Genomic DNA, 19,452 nt, shown 5'->3' on the forward strand with positions numbered 1-19,452 from the left:
TTGCCCTTGATTCTAAGATTTGATCTCTATTGACTATTGAGAAATGGTCTACTTTCATACCCTTTTTTTGAGGGGGAGTGGAATACAAAAGTAACATGATTACTTTAGAAATTTAAAAAATATATGAAGAAGAGAGAATTTAAAATACGGCCTTAAATTAGATTCAGATGTTTGTAGTAGTTAGAAGATCATAACCATATTTATTATATTTTCTATTCCTGTATAATGGCATGATTACATATTGCTTATTTGATTTTATTATGAGAGAACTCTTAAGTCATAACCTGCACAGGTAAGGCAAGAACTAGAAGCAAAACACTAAGGCTGTTTAGTCATTTTTCATCTTTTTATGTGGTAAAATATGCATAAAACTTATCATTCTAACTATTTTTAAGTGTACAATTCTGTGGCATTAAATACTTTCACATTGTTGTACAACTATCTCTACCATCCATCTCCAGAAATTTGGAGATGGATGGGCTGAAACTCTGCACCCATTATCAAAACATTAACTTCTTCCCCTCAGCCACTGGTACCACCATTCTACTTTCTGAGTGAATTTACTATTCCAGGTACTATCCTATAAGTGGAATCATACAATATTTGTCCTTTTATGACTGCCTTATTTTATTTGGCATACTGTCTTCAATAGTCCAGTCATTCTTAATCCTTCAAGGGATCACAAGGCTCTTTCAAGACTCTAATGAAAGCTAAGAATCTTCTAAGCAGAAAAATGGATGTATAAAGGTCTATCAAAATTTTTGCACACAATTAAAAAGACTTCATGATCTCTTGAGGTGGATTTGTGAACCGCAGGTTATCAGCCCTTAACCTAAACCAAAAAAGTACACAGAAACTAGAGATTGTTTTAAAAATGTGTATAAATTTATGGGCTTCAAGTGCAATTGTTATAGATTGTGGAGTAGTCAAGTCAGAGTATTTAGGGTATATATCACCCAAATAACATACATTGTATTCATTGAGTAATTTCTTATCATCCCCCCCCTTTCATGTCTCCACTGTTTATCATTCCATACTCTATGTCCATGTGTACACATTTTTTAGTCCCACTTATGAGTGAGAACATGCAATATTAGTCTTTCTGTGTCTGATTTGTTTCATTTAAGATGGTAAAGTCCAGTTACATTTATATTGCTGCAAAAGACATGATTTCATTCTTATGGCTGAATAGTATTCCATTGTGTCCACTGATGGACACTTAGGTTGGTTTTATATCTTTGCGGTTGTGAATAGTGCTGTGCTGAACATATGAGTGCAGAATAGCCATCCTGACTGGAGTAAGATGATATCTTCTTGTGGTTTTAATTTGCATTTCTCTGATGGTTAGTGATATTGAGCATTTTTTCATATACCTGTTGGCCATTTGTATGTTTTCTCTTGAAAAATATCTATTCTTATCCTTTGCTTACATTTCAATGGGATTGTCCTTTGTTGCTGTTGAGTTGTTTGAGTTCCTTGTATATGCTGGACATTAGACCCTTGTCAGATGCATATTATGCAAATTTTTCTCCTGCTCTACAGATTGCCTATTCACTGTGCTGATTATTTCTTTTGCTGTATAGCAGCTTTTTAGTTTTGAATAACCATTTATCTATTTTTGTTTATGTTGCTGTGCTTCTGAGGACTTAGTCATGAATTCTTTCCCTGGACCAATGCCCAGAAGGGATTTCCCTAGGTTTTCCTCTAGTATTTTTATCCATCTTGAGGTGATTTTTATATAGTGAGAGAAAGGGTCCAGTTTCATTCTTCTGCATATGGAAATCATATTTTCCCAGCACCATTTGTTGAAAAGGGTGTCCTTTTCCCAGTGAATCATGTCAACTTTGTTAAAGATCAATTGGTTGTAAATATGTGGCTTTATTTCTAGGTTCTCTACTCTGTCCCATTGATCTATATATCACTTTTTATACCAGTGTCATACTGTTTTGGCTACTTTAGCCATGTAATACATAATTTGAAGTCAGATAATGTGATGTCTTCAGCTTTGATCTTTTTGTTTTGGCCATTTAGGCTCTTTTTTGGTTCTGTATTAATTTTAGGATTGTTTTTTCTAATTCTGTGAAAAATGATATTGGTGTTTTGACAGGGATTGCATTGAACCTATAATTACTTTGGGCAGTATGGTCATTTTAATGATATTGATTCTTCTGATACATGAACATGGAATTTTTTCCATTTGTTTGTATCATCTAAGTTTCTTTCACCAATGTTTTGTAGTTTTCCTTGTAGAGATCTTTTACCTCTATTTTTAGAGGTAAAATATATTTTTAGGTATTTTTAGGGTTAAATATATTCCTAGGTATTTAATATATTTTTACGGTTAAATATATTCCTAGGTATTTAATCTTTTCATAGCTATGTAAATAAGATCGCCTTCTTGATTTTGTTCTCAGCTAGATTGTATATAGAAACACAACTGATTTTTGTATGTTGATTTTGTATCCTGTAACTTTACTAATTTATCATATCTAGCAGTTTTTGGTGGAGTCTTTGTGTTTACTGATATAAGATAAAATCATTAGCAAACAGGAATAATTTGTCTTGCTCTTTTCCAATTTATATGCCTTTTATTTTCTTTCTCTTGACTGATCGGTCTGGCCTGGACTTCCAGTACTGTGCTGAATAGGAGTGGTGAAGGTGGGCATCCTTGTCTTGTTCCAGATTTTATAGGAAATGATGTTGGCTGTGGGCTTGTCAGATATGTCTTTTATTATTTTAAGGTATATTCTTTCTATGACTAGTGAATTGAGGGTTTTTATCATGAAGGCATGCTGAATTCTCTCTCTTGGTTAATGTAGCTAGCTCATTGTTTATCTTTTGAAGAACCAACTTTTTGTTTCATTTGATCCTTTGTGGCAGTGTTTTTTTTTTTTTTTTCTGTCTTTATTTCATTTAGTTCTGCTCTGATCTTTTTGTTATTTCTTTTCTTCTGCTAATTTTGGGTTTGTTTTTTTCTTGCTTTTCTAGTTCCTTGAGGTGAGATGTTAGGTTGTTAATTTACTCCCCCTGGAAACCTGATAAAAGTGGAATGTCAGCTACATTATCAGGTAACAGTGTTTATGATAAAAATGACTGTTGAGAAGTTAGTTGCATCTGGACTGAAGAAATTATAAATAAACTATACCTTTATGGGTTTCCTTGATCCACATAAAAGCTGTATATCTGGATTATATAACAAAAGACATTGTCTCTATAGCACTTTTACTGTAGAGTAAATCATTCTATCAGTTATTTATTTGTTTGAGTTCTGCTACCTTCCACTCAAAGGCAGAATTCTCATCTGTTTTGATCACTGCATTTCAGTGCCAGATATAGTTCTTGCAAGGTAGCTCTTACTCAGTAAATGTTTGCTGAATGAATGAGTGAATGAAATACAGCCGAAAAGTTAAGATGTGGAATTTTGTAAATGGCTATTTTTAGTAGATAGTAGGTCACTGGTGATTTTAATGACCATAGTTTTAGAAGTCATGTCAGACTGGATTAAGGTATAACTGGGAGATGCTCCCCAAAGTTGGGGGAGCAGGAAGGAGCGTGGGTAATATGTCACAAAAACAAGAAAAAATTTGAGAGATAATAGAGTGCTGGACTGAAGCCAACTCAATTAAATTCGATAAGAATTAATGTCCTCAACAGGATGGTTTGACTTAAAGATTTTTTTTGACTTTATGATGGGTTTATCAGGACATAACCCCATGTTAGGTGGAGGAGCATCTGTATTGCATTTTGACATAGGTTATGAGTTGCAGAAGTATAGCTGGCAAGAATGGGTATTTTCCTAATGCTTGTGGGACATAAAACCTAGATGATGGATTGATAAGTGCAGCAAACCACCATGGTACATGTGTACCTATATAACAAACCTGCAGGTCCTGCATATGTATCCCAGAACTTAAAGTAAAACTTAAAAAAAGAATAGGAATTGTTTTTATAGGTTAATGTCTTTCTCCTTGATTATGTCCTGAGGACCTGGAAGGCAGGGTTTATCTTTTTCATCTTTCCATTTCTGGGCCAGCCAGAGTACCTGGAGCATTGTATATGCTCAGTAAAAGAACTCTGGTATTTGGACTATTCTAGGGAGAGGACCAGCATGCGTAGAATCCTGAAGATGGGAAAGAGTGACACGTGTTCAGAGACCTGTAGGTAATTCAGTGGGTTCCCATATGTACCAGTCAGGAGACTTGCCTCTGGTAATATTAAAAAAATGAAACCAAAACAGAAGAATGTGGACCTCACCCCCCCAAGCCACTTATTAATAGAAGTACATGCACTCATACATTTTTGTTCACATCATCCCCCAGAGCATATTTTGAAAAGTACCTTTTTCTGACATAGGTTCTATATCCTCAAGATTTGGTTTATTAGTAAGTGCAAAGTGTCAGCAGCCATGCTGACATATTTCTTCTCTTCTTTTGTGAATATTTTTTCATTTTTATTTAAAAAAGCGAATGTCTTTACAGCCTCCTCTTCACCTCTTTGTAAGATCTCGATGAGTATAATTATATAATGAGCTTGAAATGGAATATTTCTGGCTTTCTTTCCATTTCCTTAGAATTTTCAGGCAGCTCTGATATTTAAATTATACTGAGATTGGCTCCCTTTTCGTATTAGCATCTGAAAAAAAGTCACCAGTTTATTCTCTTTGACTGGAGGTTTGAGATTAACTGTAGGAGCTATCCAGAGATTCACACTCTTATGTAAGGTGCTCTAGATATATTCTCAGTAGCTTGAGAGTGATTATTGTGTTATCTTTATTGATATTAATCAATTTTGCCTTAATCTTTTCTTGGCCATAGCCAACCTCCTAAATTTTAGAATGTAGTACTGAAAGGAACATTAGCACATATGTTATCTGATGTTCTATCTCCTGCAGAAATACCTTCTATTCTACCACAGCTCCAAGTAAAAGGTCTACCAACTGGTTGGGATCTCTATATAGACAGAAAGCACACTGTATTACAAACCTTTCATTTTTTCCTTAGAATGATTTTAGTTTTAAGGATTTACTTTTATTGGGCTATAACTTCCTAAAATTTCAAATTTTGATTATGTTTCACATTTTAAAAATTTTGGTTATATTGTAGTTTTTTGAATCTGCCCCAAATAAACCAAAACCTAAATCCATTTTCTTATACTCATTATTACTGAGTTAAGAACTTCAGGTACCTTAATGTCTTTCTTAAAATTATTTATATATTTTGTGTTTTGGAAGTGACTGATGGCTTCTTTCCCAAGCTGAAATATCATCTTTTTGACCTTTATTTATCTTTTTTTTTTTTTTTTTTTTGAGACAGAGTCTCATTCTGTCACCCAGGCTGGAGTGCAATGGCACAATTCAGTGGTTCCCATATGTACCCATAGGGACATGCAACCTCCGCCTCCCAGGTTCAAGCGATTCTCCTGCCTCAGCCTCCCAAGTAGCTGGGATTACAGGTGGCTGCCACCACACCTGACTAAATTTTGTATTTTTAGTAGAGATGGGATTTCACTAGGTTGGTCTTGAACTCCTGACCTCAGGTGATCTGCTGACCTCAGGTGACCTGCCCACCTCAGCCTCCCAAAGTGCTGGGATTACAGGCATGTGCTACTGCACCTGGCCCATCTTTTTGATCTTTAGATGACTTTGTTTGAGGCTTATGATCCATAAACTCAAGTTTCTGTAGTCCAGGAAAATAATGGTAATTTTAGGGAGACTGAAGACAAAAATAGGCTAAAAGAGTCTGGAAAGAAAATTATTCCAGGCTTTGGAGTCAATGAATAGCTCTTTTTTTGGCAGGGGTTGTGGGAGCGAGGGGGTGAGGCAGTACATACAGAAGGACCATTTCTGGGCCTCAGAAAATAGAACTTATTTCAGGTACTAGGGTTAAAAAAAAAGTTATCTCCAACAGTTGTAAAGTGATCTTTTGAAAGAAGATCTGACAAGAGATAGATACATTTTTAAAATATGTTTACCTCTGCTTTGTAAATTTAAGTCTGACATACCTGCAGTAAAGTATGCACATTTTAAGGGCACACCCTAATTGTTTTAAAGCTATCTACCCATGAGTCCATCATCTAGATGAAGATATAGAACAGTTTCAGTACCCCAAAAGGCTCCCTTTTCCCAGCCTCCTAGTTGATAGTCCCCTCTCCAAGTCCCACTACTACAGAGAGTCCCACTACTCTGACATCTACCAAAATAGATTAGCATTGCCAGTTCTTGGAATTGTATGGTATATATTCTTTTGCATTTGACTTCTTTCACTCATTATTGTCAGATTTATCCATGTTGTTGCATGTAACAGTAGTTTATTCTTTCATTGCAAGTGGTATTTCTTTGTAGGAATACACTAAAATTTACCTATTCTATTGGTGGATATTTAGGTTGTTTTCAGTTTTTATAGATATTTTTGTTCATGTCTTTTAGTGGATATTTGTTCTCATAAAATATATTTCCCTTGTTGCCAAACATTTTACCTGAAGGAAATTATCTCAAAGAAGTGAGTAGGCAAAGTACAAAGATGCAAGTATATTGCAGTGTTGTTTATAAAAGTGAAATATTACAAAGCCCAAATACTCGTGAATAGGAGATTGTTTAAATTATGATATATCTATACAAAGAACCTATTATAGTTATTTAAATGAATAAGCATATATGGAAATTTGCCCATGATATATTAAGTAAAACAAAGTAGTATTAGAAAACATTTTGTCTAGCATTATCATATTATATATGATATAATGTCATACATATTATATACACACACACACATAATTATAAGAATATGTATTTACTATTTTCCATTACATATTTATTTCCTATAAATATTAAACAGTAAATTATTAAAAAGGGTAGTATATCTATAGAGGATGGTTAGATTGAGACTTCCATTTTTAGCTTGTATTATTTAAATTCTATACAATAAACATGTGTTTCTTTTGAATAAGCCAGCATTTTAAAGACATTTCTATTTTGAAGGAAAAGAAAGGAAGAGGGAAACTTCATGTGTCAAGAAATAAATAAGAGTAAGATTCTAAGATGCCAAAGGGAGGCTTCTGAAGGTCATGGGAAAATTTTCAAGAGCCCATGGCATATAGTGTTTTGGGGGGTTGGAGGAGGCATGGACCAGGAGGCTCTGCTGACTTGCTTGCTGTGTATCCTATTGAAGGCTCAATATGATGCTAAATCTACCTGGTAGAAAGTTTTTGTTTGTTCATCTGTTTTTTAGAATTTTTACTTACTTTATTAAGCAAATGTCACGACTTAGCAAAAGCAAGAGAATTTCTAGTTAACTCATTAAGACTTTTGCTAATAGGATAAGCTCTAGAGCTAATTTCAGAAAGTCTTTTGAAATGTTAACAATTTAAGAAAATATTTATTATTGGTTTATTACATGCTCATTATAAAAAATCAAAGTGTACAAAAAGCTGAAAGTAAAAGCTAAAAAGGTCTCCTCTTACCCTCTCACTCCCTCATCAGTTCACTAGAGGAAAAATGAGGAATAAGTTGTAATAAACAGAAAGAACTTTTCCCGGCATTGGCTATGTGAATCCAAGCATATATAAATTTATCCAGTCTGTCAGTCAACAACAGACAGTTGTTAACTAAGGCACAATAGTGCCTTAGGAACTAGAAAGAGAGCAGTTTTCTGCCACTTATTTATAGAGCGCTCACATATGCCAAATGCCATGTTAGTGGGGGCAGATTCAACCAAGAACAAGGGAGATTCCATGCCTGCCATCACAGAGCTGGCATTCTAGAAGGCAGGCACACATGAGACCAGAAACACAAACAAAGGCAAATCAGACTGCTGCTGATCAAAATCAGACTGCTGCAAATCCAAAGGAACTGCTGGGAAGAAAGAGACATTGTGAAAGGAGGTAACAGCGGGTTTTAGAGACCTCTCTGAGGAGAGCATGTGGAAATCTAGGGAATTCCAGCAGAGGGAATAGCAAGTGTACAGGCTCTAGGGGAGGAAAGGCTTGGCAGGGATTGAAAGTCAGGGTGGCTGGGTATGGTGGGCATGGGGGCAGGGCTAGAACATGCCTGGCTTTCAGAGACCTGGTAGAATTTGATTTTTATTCTTAAGTATAATTAGGAGCCACCAAAGGTTTTAAGTAGGGGAGTGATATGATCAGATTTGTTTTTAAAAGATTCTTGTAACTGCTGTTTGCATGATGGGTTGTAATAGAACCAGAAATCTAATGTGGAGACCAATTAAGAGGCCATTCCAGTGTCCACAGGAGATGATAGTGGCTTGGGTTAAAAGGGTGGAAGTAGGACCATACCAACATCTTTTTCTGCAACTGGGATACAATGATAAAGTGCTGGAATTCCTGAGTTCAGTGGATATGGAGGCGCTCCAGTTTCTGGGAAGCTCAACTTCCTCAAGGAATGAGCATACCAGTTCAGAGGCTAAATGTACAGAATATTTATACCAATGCTCACAGGAGAAATTGCTGGAAATAAGGAGAATATCTACCAGTAGAGAGTTGTTGAATGAATTAAGATACTTATACATCGTAGACTCTCGTGTGGCCATTAGTGTGGCCCCAGCTGACTTGGAGGGATTTCTATAAAGGATTGTTAAGAAAAGCAAGATGAAGAATCTGTTTAAAATTTCATTTCTAAAGTTTGTATATGATTATGGGAGCAGGGAAAATGGAAGTCTTCATATTAAGTTGTTAGTAAGAACTCCTGTTGGGACTGAAAGTGGAAGGAAAAAAATCAAGGCCTCCTCCCAAAAAAAGAAAATTTATTAAAAGGGACTAATATGCTCACACTTACTTATTTTTGTTATATTAGATACATGTTATATATATATAAGAATACTAAAAAATGCAACTTTTAAGAAGCTGGCATTGGGTTTATGTCAGCTGGAACTGAGGCCTACAGCCTGTTTGCAGCAGGAAATTTCCTAGTGGAGGTTATTTTCCCTCATCTGAGTCACAGTGCACCCCCAGTGGGATCTCTGCTACCTCCTGTTTCTTTGCCCACCAAAACTCTTGTTTCTTTACCTATGAGAATTACACTTTGGGAATCACATTTTCTTTCTATATTCACTTCTAGTTAAGTAATTTTACAGAAGGTAAATTATAATCCCCAGTTGAACCATGTTGTCACAGGGAAAACTTTATGCTCCCCTCAAATAATCCCAATAAACTATGACTCAGCACAGTGCCTAGCATACAGAGCTCAGTGTGTTTACTAAATGAACAAATGATGTGCTCCTTTAATTTCCAACATGAATTCTCCTAAAAACTGGCACCCTTTGGGGTAGGAAAGAGGAAAAGCACTAGAGTTGGGGTTTGAATTGTCTCTCATCCAGCAAGCTCTGCTCAGTTATTTTTTCCCCTTTAAATTCATGCTCTATTAAAAGAGTAAAAAAGGCAGTTATAGGGTGGTATGAAAAATTATATATGTATCATAGAATGAAAAAATGCTAGAAGCCTACATACTATATTTAATAGCAGTTGTCACTAAGTAGTAGAATTTAGAGGTCATTTTAATGAATTGTTTTATTGTTTTAAAACAAAACAATAAAAAACAGAAAATTGTTTAATGAATTGTTTTATTGTTTGTTTTAAACTTTTTTCTATAGTTCTCATGTATGATGATGATAATAATTTAAAGCAGTTTTTTGGCTGTGTCTAAAATAGCACCTGGCTCATAGTAGACCTGCAATAAATTTGTTGAATAAAGATGGATTTTTTAAAGGAAAGCAGTACATATTCATTATAGAAAATAGGCAAAAAATAAGCACAAGGAAAAAAATTCTGCAGAGATAACTCATGTTGTATAGAATTTTCCAGTTTTATATATTTATTAAACATTCATATATAGTGCATAGTATTTTTAAATGGGATTTTTGTAACACCTTTTTCTCCTTTTCTTATTCTCTTTCCCCAGTTTTCTTTCTCCTGACTCTCCTATTACAGTTATGGAAAAAAGTAACTGCCAATTGGCTTAGAAATGTGTGTCAGCAGCACAGTGGCTCCTCTTCCAGGAAGGAAACAGTTCTTGGGCCTGCAATATCACTTTGTGTGTTAATTTACTCAGTAGAACTTTCCAGGCACCTGCACAAAAGATACAGCTTTTAGGAGAGCAAGTTGGCATTCCTCTGTGTGGAACATAGTCTAAAACTGCAATTTTTCTCTCGTAGGCATTTTCAGCTTTTTACTTTGTGATGAATTTTTTAAACTTCACATCAGAGAAAGTCTCTCAGGCAAAGGTGACTGAGATGATGAAAAAGTTCTGCTCACAGCCTTGGGAGGAGGTAAGTGACTAGGGGCAGCAGCTATAACAGCATGAGTGCCCTGTACCCTTGCTGGTGCAGAGGATGTGAGTCTGCTCTTAAACTCCTGCTGGTTTGACCAAGATCCAGCAAATGTGTTAGAGAAGACCAGATGGTGGACTCAGGAATGAATTTGTCAGCATTCCTTAATAACCTGACATCCAGTGGCTTAAATAAGATCTTATTTCTCACCTAATACAAAGTCTGGCAGTAGGCAGTTGCTGACATGGGGTCAGCAGCTCTGCTCTATCTCAGCCATTGCTTCTTCAGCTCTGCTGTTGTGCCTATTTCTTCATGGACACAACATGGTGGCTGTAGCTTCACACATCACAGCCATGTTCAGAAAGATCAGAAAAGGGATAGAACCAGATACATTTGTTCCTTTTTACAGGAAAGCAAAATCTATCCCAGACTCAGCAGTCTTCCCCTTATATCTCAATGGCCAGGATTGACTGGGAAAACCAGGTGTTGAATTTTGTCACTGGCTTAGAGACTTATATTTATCATGAGCCGCTGCCTTGGGATAGGCACATTGTGGCCTACTCCCCTCCTCCAACCCCCAAATCAGAGTTCTATTAGCAAGAAAGCAGGCAATTCAAAGAGTCTGCCACAGACACCATTGTGATAAAATCCTCTGCATTTCCCCCAGGTCCAAGATATCTCCTGTTTATTCATAAATTTGAAGCACAATTTTTTTCTTATCAAGGCACTGAGCCATTTAACATCCAGTGCCACAGGATGAAAATCCAGGGATGAGAGGCATGGGATCCACTCTGATTATAAAAGACATAGCTCAGAACAGCAGCTGCTTTTAAGTTGACAATTGCAAAAGTGAATGGTGTTTTCTTAAGAAATACCATTAATTAAAAATAGATGATTATCCCTGTCTGCACTGACAAGGGGGAAGAAAGGCTGAGCAAGAGCCTGGAAGCTTGGCATTCTCTCCAGGTATTTTATCTAGAACATAAAAGAAATGTGGTCAGGGCCTTCAGCAAGAGCTGCTCAAATATGTCTCAGAACTATGCAAAATGCTTAGCGGTGGTTTTTGGCAGCTGGCGGTAATCTGTGGAGGAAGACAAGCATGTTGGAGTGGAGGCATTTGAGACCAGGCCTATGTGTGGCTGCTGAGAAAGCAGACTTATGCTGCTCTTTGAAAAAAAAAAATGACGTATGGTTTAGATTAGAAGTTCTGTCGGGTTTCCTCTCTTATCAACATCTAAATTTTTACTCCATCAGATTATATTAGGCTAGGAATACTTATATGCAGACCTGTAGGTCTGTTCAGGTAGGTCACATGGGGAATTGTTCAGAAGCCCCAGAAATAAGCTAAGCAGGGCCTGCATTTGGGAGGATTCCTGAAGCATTTGGGGAAGGGGCTGCAGGGTTAGACCCCTGTCCTCACCCAGAGCCTACAGAGTTCATCTTCCCAAGCTGCATCGTCCACCCAGGCAAAAAGCATAGTTTTGTCGAGTACATTGTTAGGAGGTGACTCTTTTTTACCTCTTAACTTCACCATAGGAAAGGACTGCTATTCCAGTATGGCTTGTGCTTGGGAATACTCCTTCTAACCACCTTTGGTAGAGAGAGAATTAACAATGTTTAAGCATGTACTGTGGGGTTGACAGTGGTGGACGTTTGCTTTCTGTGCTTTATGCATATCATATCATATGCTGCCTGCCCTGCTATGGCAAGGGAAATAAAATGCAAACCATATCTGCTGACAGTCAGGTGCCTGAAGTAATTGTGTCTCTGAAGTGGAGAGACTAGGAGAGTAAGTGGAAGGGACACTCCACAGTTGTCTTCCGGCAGCTTCATTAGAAGGCTAGTAGAATCTTTCAGCAACCAGAAGACAGCCACTCTTCTACTCTGAAAATCTGGTCATTCAAGATCTGGTCAGCCCATGAGAACAATGTGATCAGATTCTATTTGTACTGATGACTGGTTATATCTCAGTGTACTCTGGATTGGCACATTCAGCTTCATGAATATTTAGCCTTTCTAGAGAAAGCTGTCCCATTCTTGAAGATCTGTCAATGCCCCTTTATGTTGAGGGCGGAAAGAGGATATCCATGAAGGGAAGAGGACCTCATCATGTTCCACTGTCCTGGGAATAGAAAGGAGAGAAGGGAGAGAGGAAGGTGGGAGAGAGAGAGGAGTGTGGCCTCCCCTCCCAGTTTGGAGAGCACATAGTAATGAATCCACCCACAGGCATGAGCATGATCAGTCTGGATTGATGAAGAAGGTGGATGCCTTTTTGGCTTCTATATTTTTGGCTACTGTCATAACGTTCAGGAGGCCAGACTGCATAGCCAATGTACTGCTTGTCAGAAAGAGGATGGGAATAGGGGTATTGAATAATTCAGGGAAATTAGGCCCAAATTGCATCTCCCAGTCCCCTTCAAGGGATAGGCCAGCCTTCAAGGACCTACAGGGGCTCAGCACTTTCAAGTTGGACCTAAGTAAATTCTTGGGATTTTGTATCCCATAGGCATCCTTCAGTTGACAGGCCCACCAAGACAACATTGATGGGGATGAGGTCTTTCCACAAAGGGAAAGCAGAATGCAGTGACTGAAAGGAAGGGGAGGGACCTGGACAGGCAATGTCAACTGATGTCCACACCAAGGTCTCAAGAGGATGTCACATGCAGAGGAATCAATCACAGGGTAATTTCCAAAACTGTGCTGAAAAGACAAGTTCCAAGCTGGGTCATTCTAAGAATTTCATCAGAGCAAGACAAGGCAGTCTGGTTATGGACTTATCCTTCCAGAAACGGGGGGCAGGCAGGAACCAAGTGAGAAACAGAACCCAGCCAGCAGTTAGAATTTGCACAGGGATAACCCACGGGAGGGAGAGAAATCTGGGAAAAGAGGGGTATGGTTTAGGCATCCAGGAGATACTGCATATAAAACACCTGCCATAGTTCCAGATGGTACATGATGCATGCATAACAAATGTTCTCTCTCTGCCAAGGGTGTTCAGGAGGGAATGCCTATCTGAAGGGCAGAGAATAGGGCAGCAGACAGAAGTCCAAGCTGAATATAGAGAGGTCTTGGCCTGTTGTCCTCAAATTGAGGGCAGGAGATGAACAGAGCAGGCTGTGGGTATGCAGGTGTACATTCACAACAGCTAGGCTAGGTAAGGGCAAGGGATGGCAGGCAGCTGTTAATATTTTTAGTAGGGAATAGGATGAGTAAACACAGGAAGGACTCAAGGAAACAACCACTTTGCATGACTCAGATGCAAAGCAAGACGTTAAGACAGAAGACAGAAGGTGAGATGTTGGGCACTGCTAGCAGTCCTCAGCAAAATGCTTCCTAAATGGTGTTCCAGAGCTGGGTTTCTCAAACTTTACTGTGCACATAAAACACCTGGGAATCATATTGGAATGCAGATTCTGAATTGATATTTCTGGGGTGAGGACTAACCAGCTCCCAAGTGATGCTGATGCTGCCAGTCCAGGGACTAAACTGAGTGGTAAGGCTTTTTATGACACTGTTAAGATGCTCATAGGGGCTCTGGGCCAAAGGCTGTGGTCAAGAGCATATAGAAAACTCAGATTAAACAAAGTTTAGGGGATGAAGAGAGGTACTAAAATTTAGTATTTTGGAACCTACTAGACCACAGGAACTACTTTTTTTCCTCGAGGACCTATTATTATCTCATAGAAGCCTGTGCAGGAAAAGCTTCCTTAAGAGACTCTAAACTATAGAACCCTGCTCCCACTGAAGGAGTGCAGCACCACCCGCAAAGCCTCTGGAAGAGGCCAACCTTCAGGTGCACCAGACTGGGGGCTTTCCCTTCGTCTCTGGAAGAGGCCAACCTTCAGGTGCACCAGACTGGGGGCTTTCCCTTCTCTTCGTCAGGTCTAGTAAAGAAAAAGAGGGTCATAGAGAGATGCCTATTGTAAGAATATAATCTCTCCTTCACTTTACTTCTAGATAAAAACATCTTTCACTGGAGTAAAGGAGAAGTACCTGAGTGAATACTGCTTTTCTGGTACCTACATCCTCTCCCTCCTTCTGCAAGGCTATCATTTCACGGCTGATTCCTGGGAGCACATCCATTTCATTGGCAAGGTAATTTGGGGGCCTGTTGGGTTGGGGAAAGTTGGGGTTCAGTGGTAGTGACTGAAGCACTTTGGGGCTTGGAAGAGGTGGGAGGCAGCCTGGTGTGGCTTTGGCCGGATGTTCTGTTCTATCGTGCTGCTTCTAACCCTGGCATTCTGTGTCAAGCCCTCCTGGGTCTGTTGGCCCACTGTGAGCATCCTCTCTAAGGACAGCTACTTGCATTCTCAGTTGCACCTTCCCACATAACAGTGACTAATTCCTTACAAAACAAAACACAAAATGAGATATTAAAGTAACAGCATTTTAGCAGCCCCAGTGACTCTGTGTGCTGACTTCAACAGCCCTCTGAAAGGCCCCTTCCATAAGCTAGGAAAGTATGATCATTGTTTCATCATCCTTGTTGCTTATTACTTCAAGGTTGACCAATTTGAAAGCTCTGTGTGAAGGGGACTGAGTGGCTGTGAATGATGAGACCATTGCTTAGAAGCCAGCGTTAGCATGAACCCTGAAGAAGCAACCTCAGTGCTGTGCTTTACCATAGCACCACCTGCAGGCATCTAGGAATAGAGAACCCAGCTGAGTGACTCATGCTTGACCAAAAACACCCAGAGCAGCGTGTCTCTACCTTTTTAAGCCCATGCTCACTAGTGGGGAAAACATTTCACCCCCTATATTAAATATGGTGATTTCAAGCACGACAAAGCATTGAGGGAAAGGGCTGTAACAGCCCTGAGGGTAATAGTGTCATTACATTCTTGGCGGTACTGATCTTGCTAATTCAAACTTAAATCTTTTCCTTGTTATAGTATTTGAGACTTCCTTTAATTCCAGCAGTTTATTTGTTTGAAGCATTATACTTATGTCAAAATTTAGGACTGACACACTAGGCAGTTATGATATGTGTGTGAGTATACATTTTTTTTTAAAAAGGTACAGGGTCTCACTCTGTGACCCAGGCTGGAGTGCAGTGGTATAATCACAGCTCAATGAAGGAAGCCTCCAACTCCTGGGATTAACTGATCCTCCCCACCCAGCCTCCCAAATAGCTGAGACTACAGACATGTTCCACCATGCCCAGCTAATTTGATTTTTTTGGAGAGACAGGGTCTCACTATGTTGCCCAGGCTACTCTCAAACTCCTGGCCTCAAGTGATTCTCCCTCCATAGCCTCCCAAAGTGCTGAGATTATAGACATGAGCCACTGTGCCCAGCCAGTGATTTATATTTTTTGAACTCTTCCAATGCATGATCTAATAATTGTAAGCCCTAGGTGATAACTCTTCTAACTCCTCCAACCACAAACAAGACTTTCCCCGCTGTTTGCAGATCCAGGGCAGCGACGCCGGCTGGACTTTGGGCTACATGCTGAACCTGACCAACATGATTCCAGCTGAGCAACCATTGTCTGCACCTCTCTCCCACTCCACCTATGTCTTCCTCATGGTTCTGTTCTCCCTGGTCCTTGTCGCAGTGGCCATAATAGGCTTGCTTATCTTTCACAAGCCTTCATGTTTCTGGAAGGATACGGTATAGCAAGAGCAACTGCAATATGCTGGCTGGAGAAAAAATTGTCCATAAAGCATTTTCCTCTATCACAGTGTTCAAGGCCATCCTTCCCTGTTTGCCAGGGCCAGTCTTGACCAGTGTGATGCTTCCTTGGCTTTTGCTGAAGCCTTTCTTTTGGAGATATTCAACATCCTCTGCTTCAAGGACTTCCGGCAGAAACAGTCTCTTTTGTGAGTTTTTCCCCAGCTACCCCTTTCTCCTTTGTACTTTGTGCTTGACCTGCTACCTTTCAAAATCTTTGCTTTATAAAAGAACAATATTGTCTTTGTCTAGAAGAACTGAGAGTCCTGAGTCCTGTGATGGAGGCTGAGCTGGCTGAAAGAAGAATCTCAGGAACTGATTCAGTTGTACTCTTGAAGAACTCCTTTCTCTCTCCTGTTTGCCATCCATTAAGAAAGCCATACAATGCCTTTGGAGAAGGCAGATACACATCACATTCCCAGCCTGCCCTATGGGTAGGACAATTTTCTACAGTAGGCAAATACGTGCTAAAGCAAAACAGTTTTATAAGGAAATGTATGTGCTCATGCAGTCAGTACAGTTCTTTTTTTTTTTTTTTTTTGGAGACGGAGTTTTGCTCTTGTTGCCCAGGCTGGAGTGCAATGGCGCATTCTTGGCTCACCGCAACCTCCGTCTCCTGGGTTCAAACAATTCTCCTGTCTCAGCCTCCCAAGTAGCTGGGATTACAGGCATGTGCCACCATGCCCGGCTAATTTTTTGTATTTAGTAGAGACAGGGTTTCACTATGTTTGCCAAGATGGTCTCGATCTCTTGCCCTCGTGATCCACCCGCCTTGGCCTCCCAAAGTCCTGGGATTACAGGTGTGAGCCACCGTGCCTAGCCCTGGTCAGTACAGTTCTTAATCCCACCCAAAGCAGGGATGTCAATAAATCACATATCCCTAGGTGATACCTAAATGCTACAGAGTAGAACACTCAGACCAGAGATTTGCAAAAAGCAGATATACATATAGGCATTCAAACATCAGGGCTTACTATGTGGTAGGTAGTATATACATATCACAAAGAAAAATAGTTACAACTCAGGGTCACAAAAATGCATCTTCCAATGCATCTTTTTACTATGGTAAAATATACATAAATACAATTCACCATTTTAACATTTAATTCCCATTAAATACATACAAATCAGTGACATACATAAATACATACATTCACTTTGTTGTGCCACCATCACCACTATTTAGTTCCAGAACATTTGCATCATCAAGAAATTGTCTAGAGACAAGACCATCCTGGGTAGGCACAAATTATAGATCTTTCTGTTTACAGCTGTGCAAACCAACTGTACCATAAAGATGGCTCACTGAGTTTTAAAGCCAAGCCACATCTTATATTTCCAGGGTTTAATTTAGTGAGAGGGCAGCATTAGTGTAGAGTGGCATGCTTTTGCCGTATCATGCCGAATTTACACATCAAGATGTGCAGGAGCCAAGTCTGAAAGTGTTGTTGCCACTCCCATCTTACAATATGGGCTTTGTTTGCTTATTCCATGAAATATTTTGTGGAAGAAGCAGCAGCTATGGACTTTACCATGGAAACATGAAGAGACTGTACCCCTTTCCTTTAAGCACTGCTGCAAGAGTTACCTGTTAAGCAGGATTGCCTCGTGATGTTTCATTCTGACCTTGTCCCAAGCTCTCCATCTCTAGATCTGGGGACTGACTGTTGAGCTGATGGGGAGAGAAAAGCTCTCACACAAACTAGAAGCCACATGTCCCTATATCTCTTAAATGATCAAGTGACTTTTGACAACAGCCAGGTGAATATAAAAACTTAATAAAGCTGTGGAAAGGAACTCTTAATCTTCTTTTCTGCTACTTATAATTAAATTCACTGGACTTTGATTAGGAATCAAAATTAAAATTGGGACATGTTCAGATTCTCCTTCTAGTGGTAGTTGCCTATACTGTCATCACTGCTTATTGACTGAGCATTTGTGGTGTAGCACGCTCTGTGCTCAAGGGCATTACATTCATCTTCTCATTTAATTCTCATGACAATCTGAAGAAGGTAGGTGTTACCATTTCCACTTCGTAGAAACAGAAACTGAGGTTCAGGAAAGAAAATAACGATTAAGTCATTTGCCCAAATGGCTGAGCCAAAGCCCAGCATGCACTTAATCGTTATTTTCTTTCCTGAACATACCAGGCTGTCTCCTCATAACTCCCAAGCATGCACTTGAAACTCCACATGAATACAGAGTTCATGGGACATGGTATTAATAAAAAGGGAGGCAGATAGCTGGTCTGTTCCCGATAGGCTTGTAATTTAATACTCTGTTCATGTGCTTTGGATGGAAGCATATGTGGCATATGATGCTAATCACGTTCCCATACTCCTGGCTTCCTAAGTTTACTGCTTGCTCACTGCACAGTAGATTGACATAAAATAGTGGCTGATGATAATGATAAAAATAAAGGTCAAGTAAGTTGAGCCAATAACAGCCCCCTTCTTCCTTCTGTCTGCATATACAAAGCACTGTCATGTACACAATCTATTCTGACCCTCACAACAACCCATGAAAGTGTAAATACTATTTCCATTTTACAAATGAGAGTTACACAAACTACTACATGGCACAGCAGACACTCAAACTCATGTTTTCTGCTTGAAGTCTATTGCTTTTTCTTTCTCCCTCAGCAAGTTGGAATTAGATCTCACAAGTCTCCTTCAGAGAACATAAATCTTTTCTTATTCCATTCCTGTTTTGTTGCCTAGGTCCAATCTCCCCCTCCCCACAGACAACAACAAAAAATCGTTTAAGGTATTTGGGAGCCAAACTCCATTTGTTAAAATCTCAAATTATGGAGACAATCAGCAGACACAACCCAACCCCAATTCTTTTAGAGAGAAGGTTGGTTTGGAGACAGATCTAGCAATCTGCTTTGGGCCACTCTGGGTGGGGTAAGTGAAATAAGATGGGTCACTATCAACTAATTTTAATATTGGATTTGTCATTGGCTGTAACTGATTACCATTCTTCCCTGGATTTTCACCCAGGACTCAAAACTTGGTTCTGCTAACCCTGTTCCGTTAGAAGATGGGAAGATGGGAGGTTTTTTTTCTTTGAATCTACATGGGAAAAAAGATCAGCAGTTCTTACTTCCTTTTTTTTTGAGACAGAGTCTCACTCTGTTGTCCAGGCTGGAATTCAGTGGCACAATCTCGGCTCACTGCAACCTGTGCCTCCTGTGTTCAAGTGATTCTCCTGCCTCAGCCACCTGAGTAGCTGGGATTATAGGCACCCACCACCACGCCCAGATAATTTTTGTATTTTTAGTAGAAACAAGCTTTCACCATGTTGGCCAGGCAGGTCTCAAACTCCCAACCTCTGGTGATCCACCTGCCTCAGCCTCCCAAAGTGCTGAGATTAAAGGAGTGAGCCACTGTGCCCGGCCAGAAGTGGTTACTTCTGTAGACAAAAGAATAACACTACTTAATCAGGCTTTCTGTGTAAGAGAGAGAGAAAGAGAAAGAAAATGTAAAAGTTTCAGTTCATCCAA

At 39.3% G+C, this 19,452-nt stretch overlaps 1 protein-coding gene and 1 long non-coding RNA gene across 13 annotated transcripts in view; one reads left to right on the plus strand and one right to left on the minus strand.

The window, feature by feature from the left end:
- The window catches only part of ENTPD1 (ectonucleoside triphosphate diphosphohydrolase 1), a 171,115-nt gene extending 153,371 nt beyond the window's left edge, over window positions 1–17,744 (plus strand). For 5 of the 7 annotated variants that reach the window (XM_054243174.2, XM_078346163.1, XM_035268599.3 and 2 more), the window contains 3 exons: window positions 10,161–10,274; window positions 14,232–14,369; window positions 15,687–17,744. In XM_054243174.2, coding sequence (XP_054099149.1) covers window positions 10,161–10,274; window positions 14,232–14,369; window positions 15,687–15,893 — 459 coding nt within the window. In that variant the 3' untranslated portion in view covers window positions 15,894–17,744. The remainder of the gene's footprint in view (window positions 1–10,160; window positions 10,275–14,231; window positions 14,370–15,686) is intronic. The other 2 variants (XR_013525026.1, XR_004732083.3) reach the window with 1 other exon arrangement.
- The window catches only part of LOC103796768 (uncharacterized), a 75,303-nt gene that overhangs the window by 39,243 nt on the left and 16,608 nt on the right, over window positions 1–19,452 (minus strand). The window lies entirely within an intron of this gene.

Source organism: Callithrix jacchus, chromosome 12 (assembly GCF_049354715.1).
Source record: "Callithrix jacchus isolate 240 chromosome 12, calJac240_pri, whole genome shotgun sequence".
In the NCBI taxonomy this organism is placed as follows: domain Eukaryota; kingdom Metazoa; phylum Chordata; class Mammalia; order Primates; family Cebidae; genus Callithrix; species Callithrix jacchus.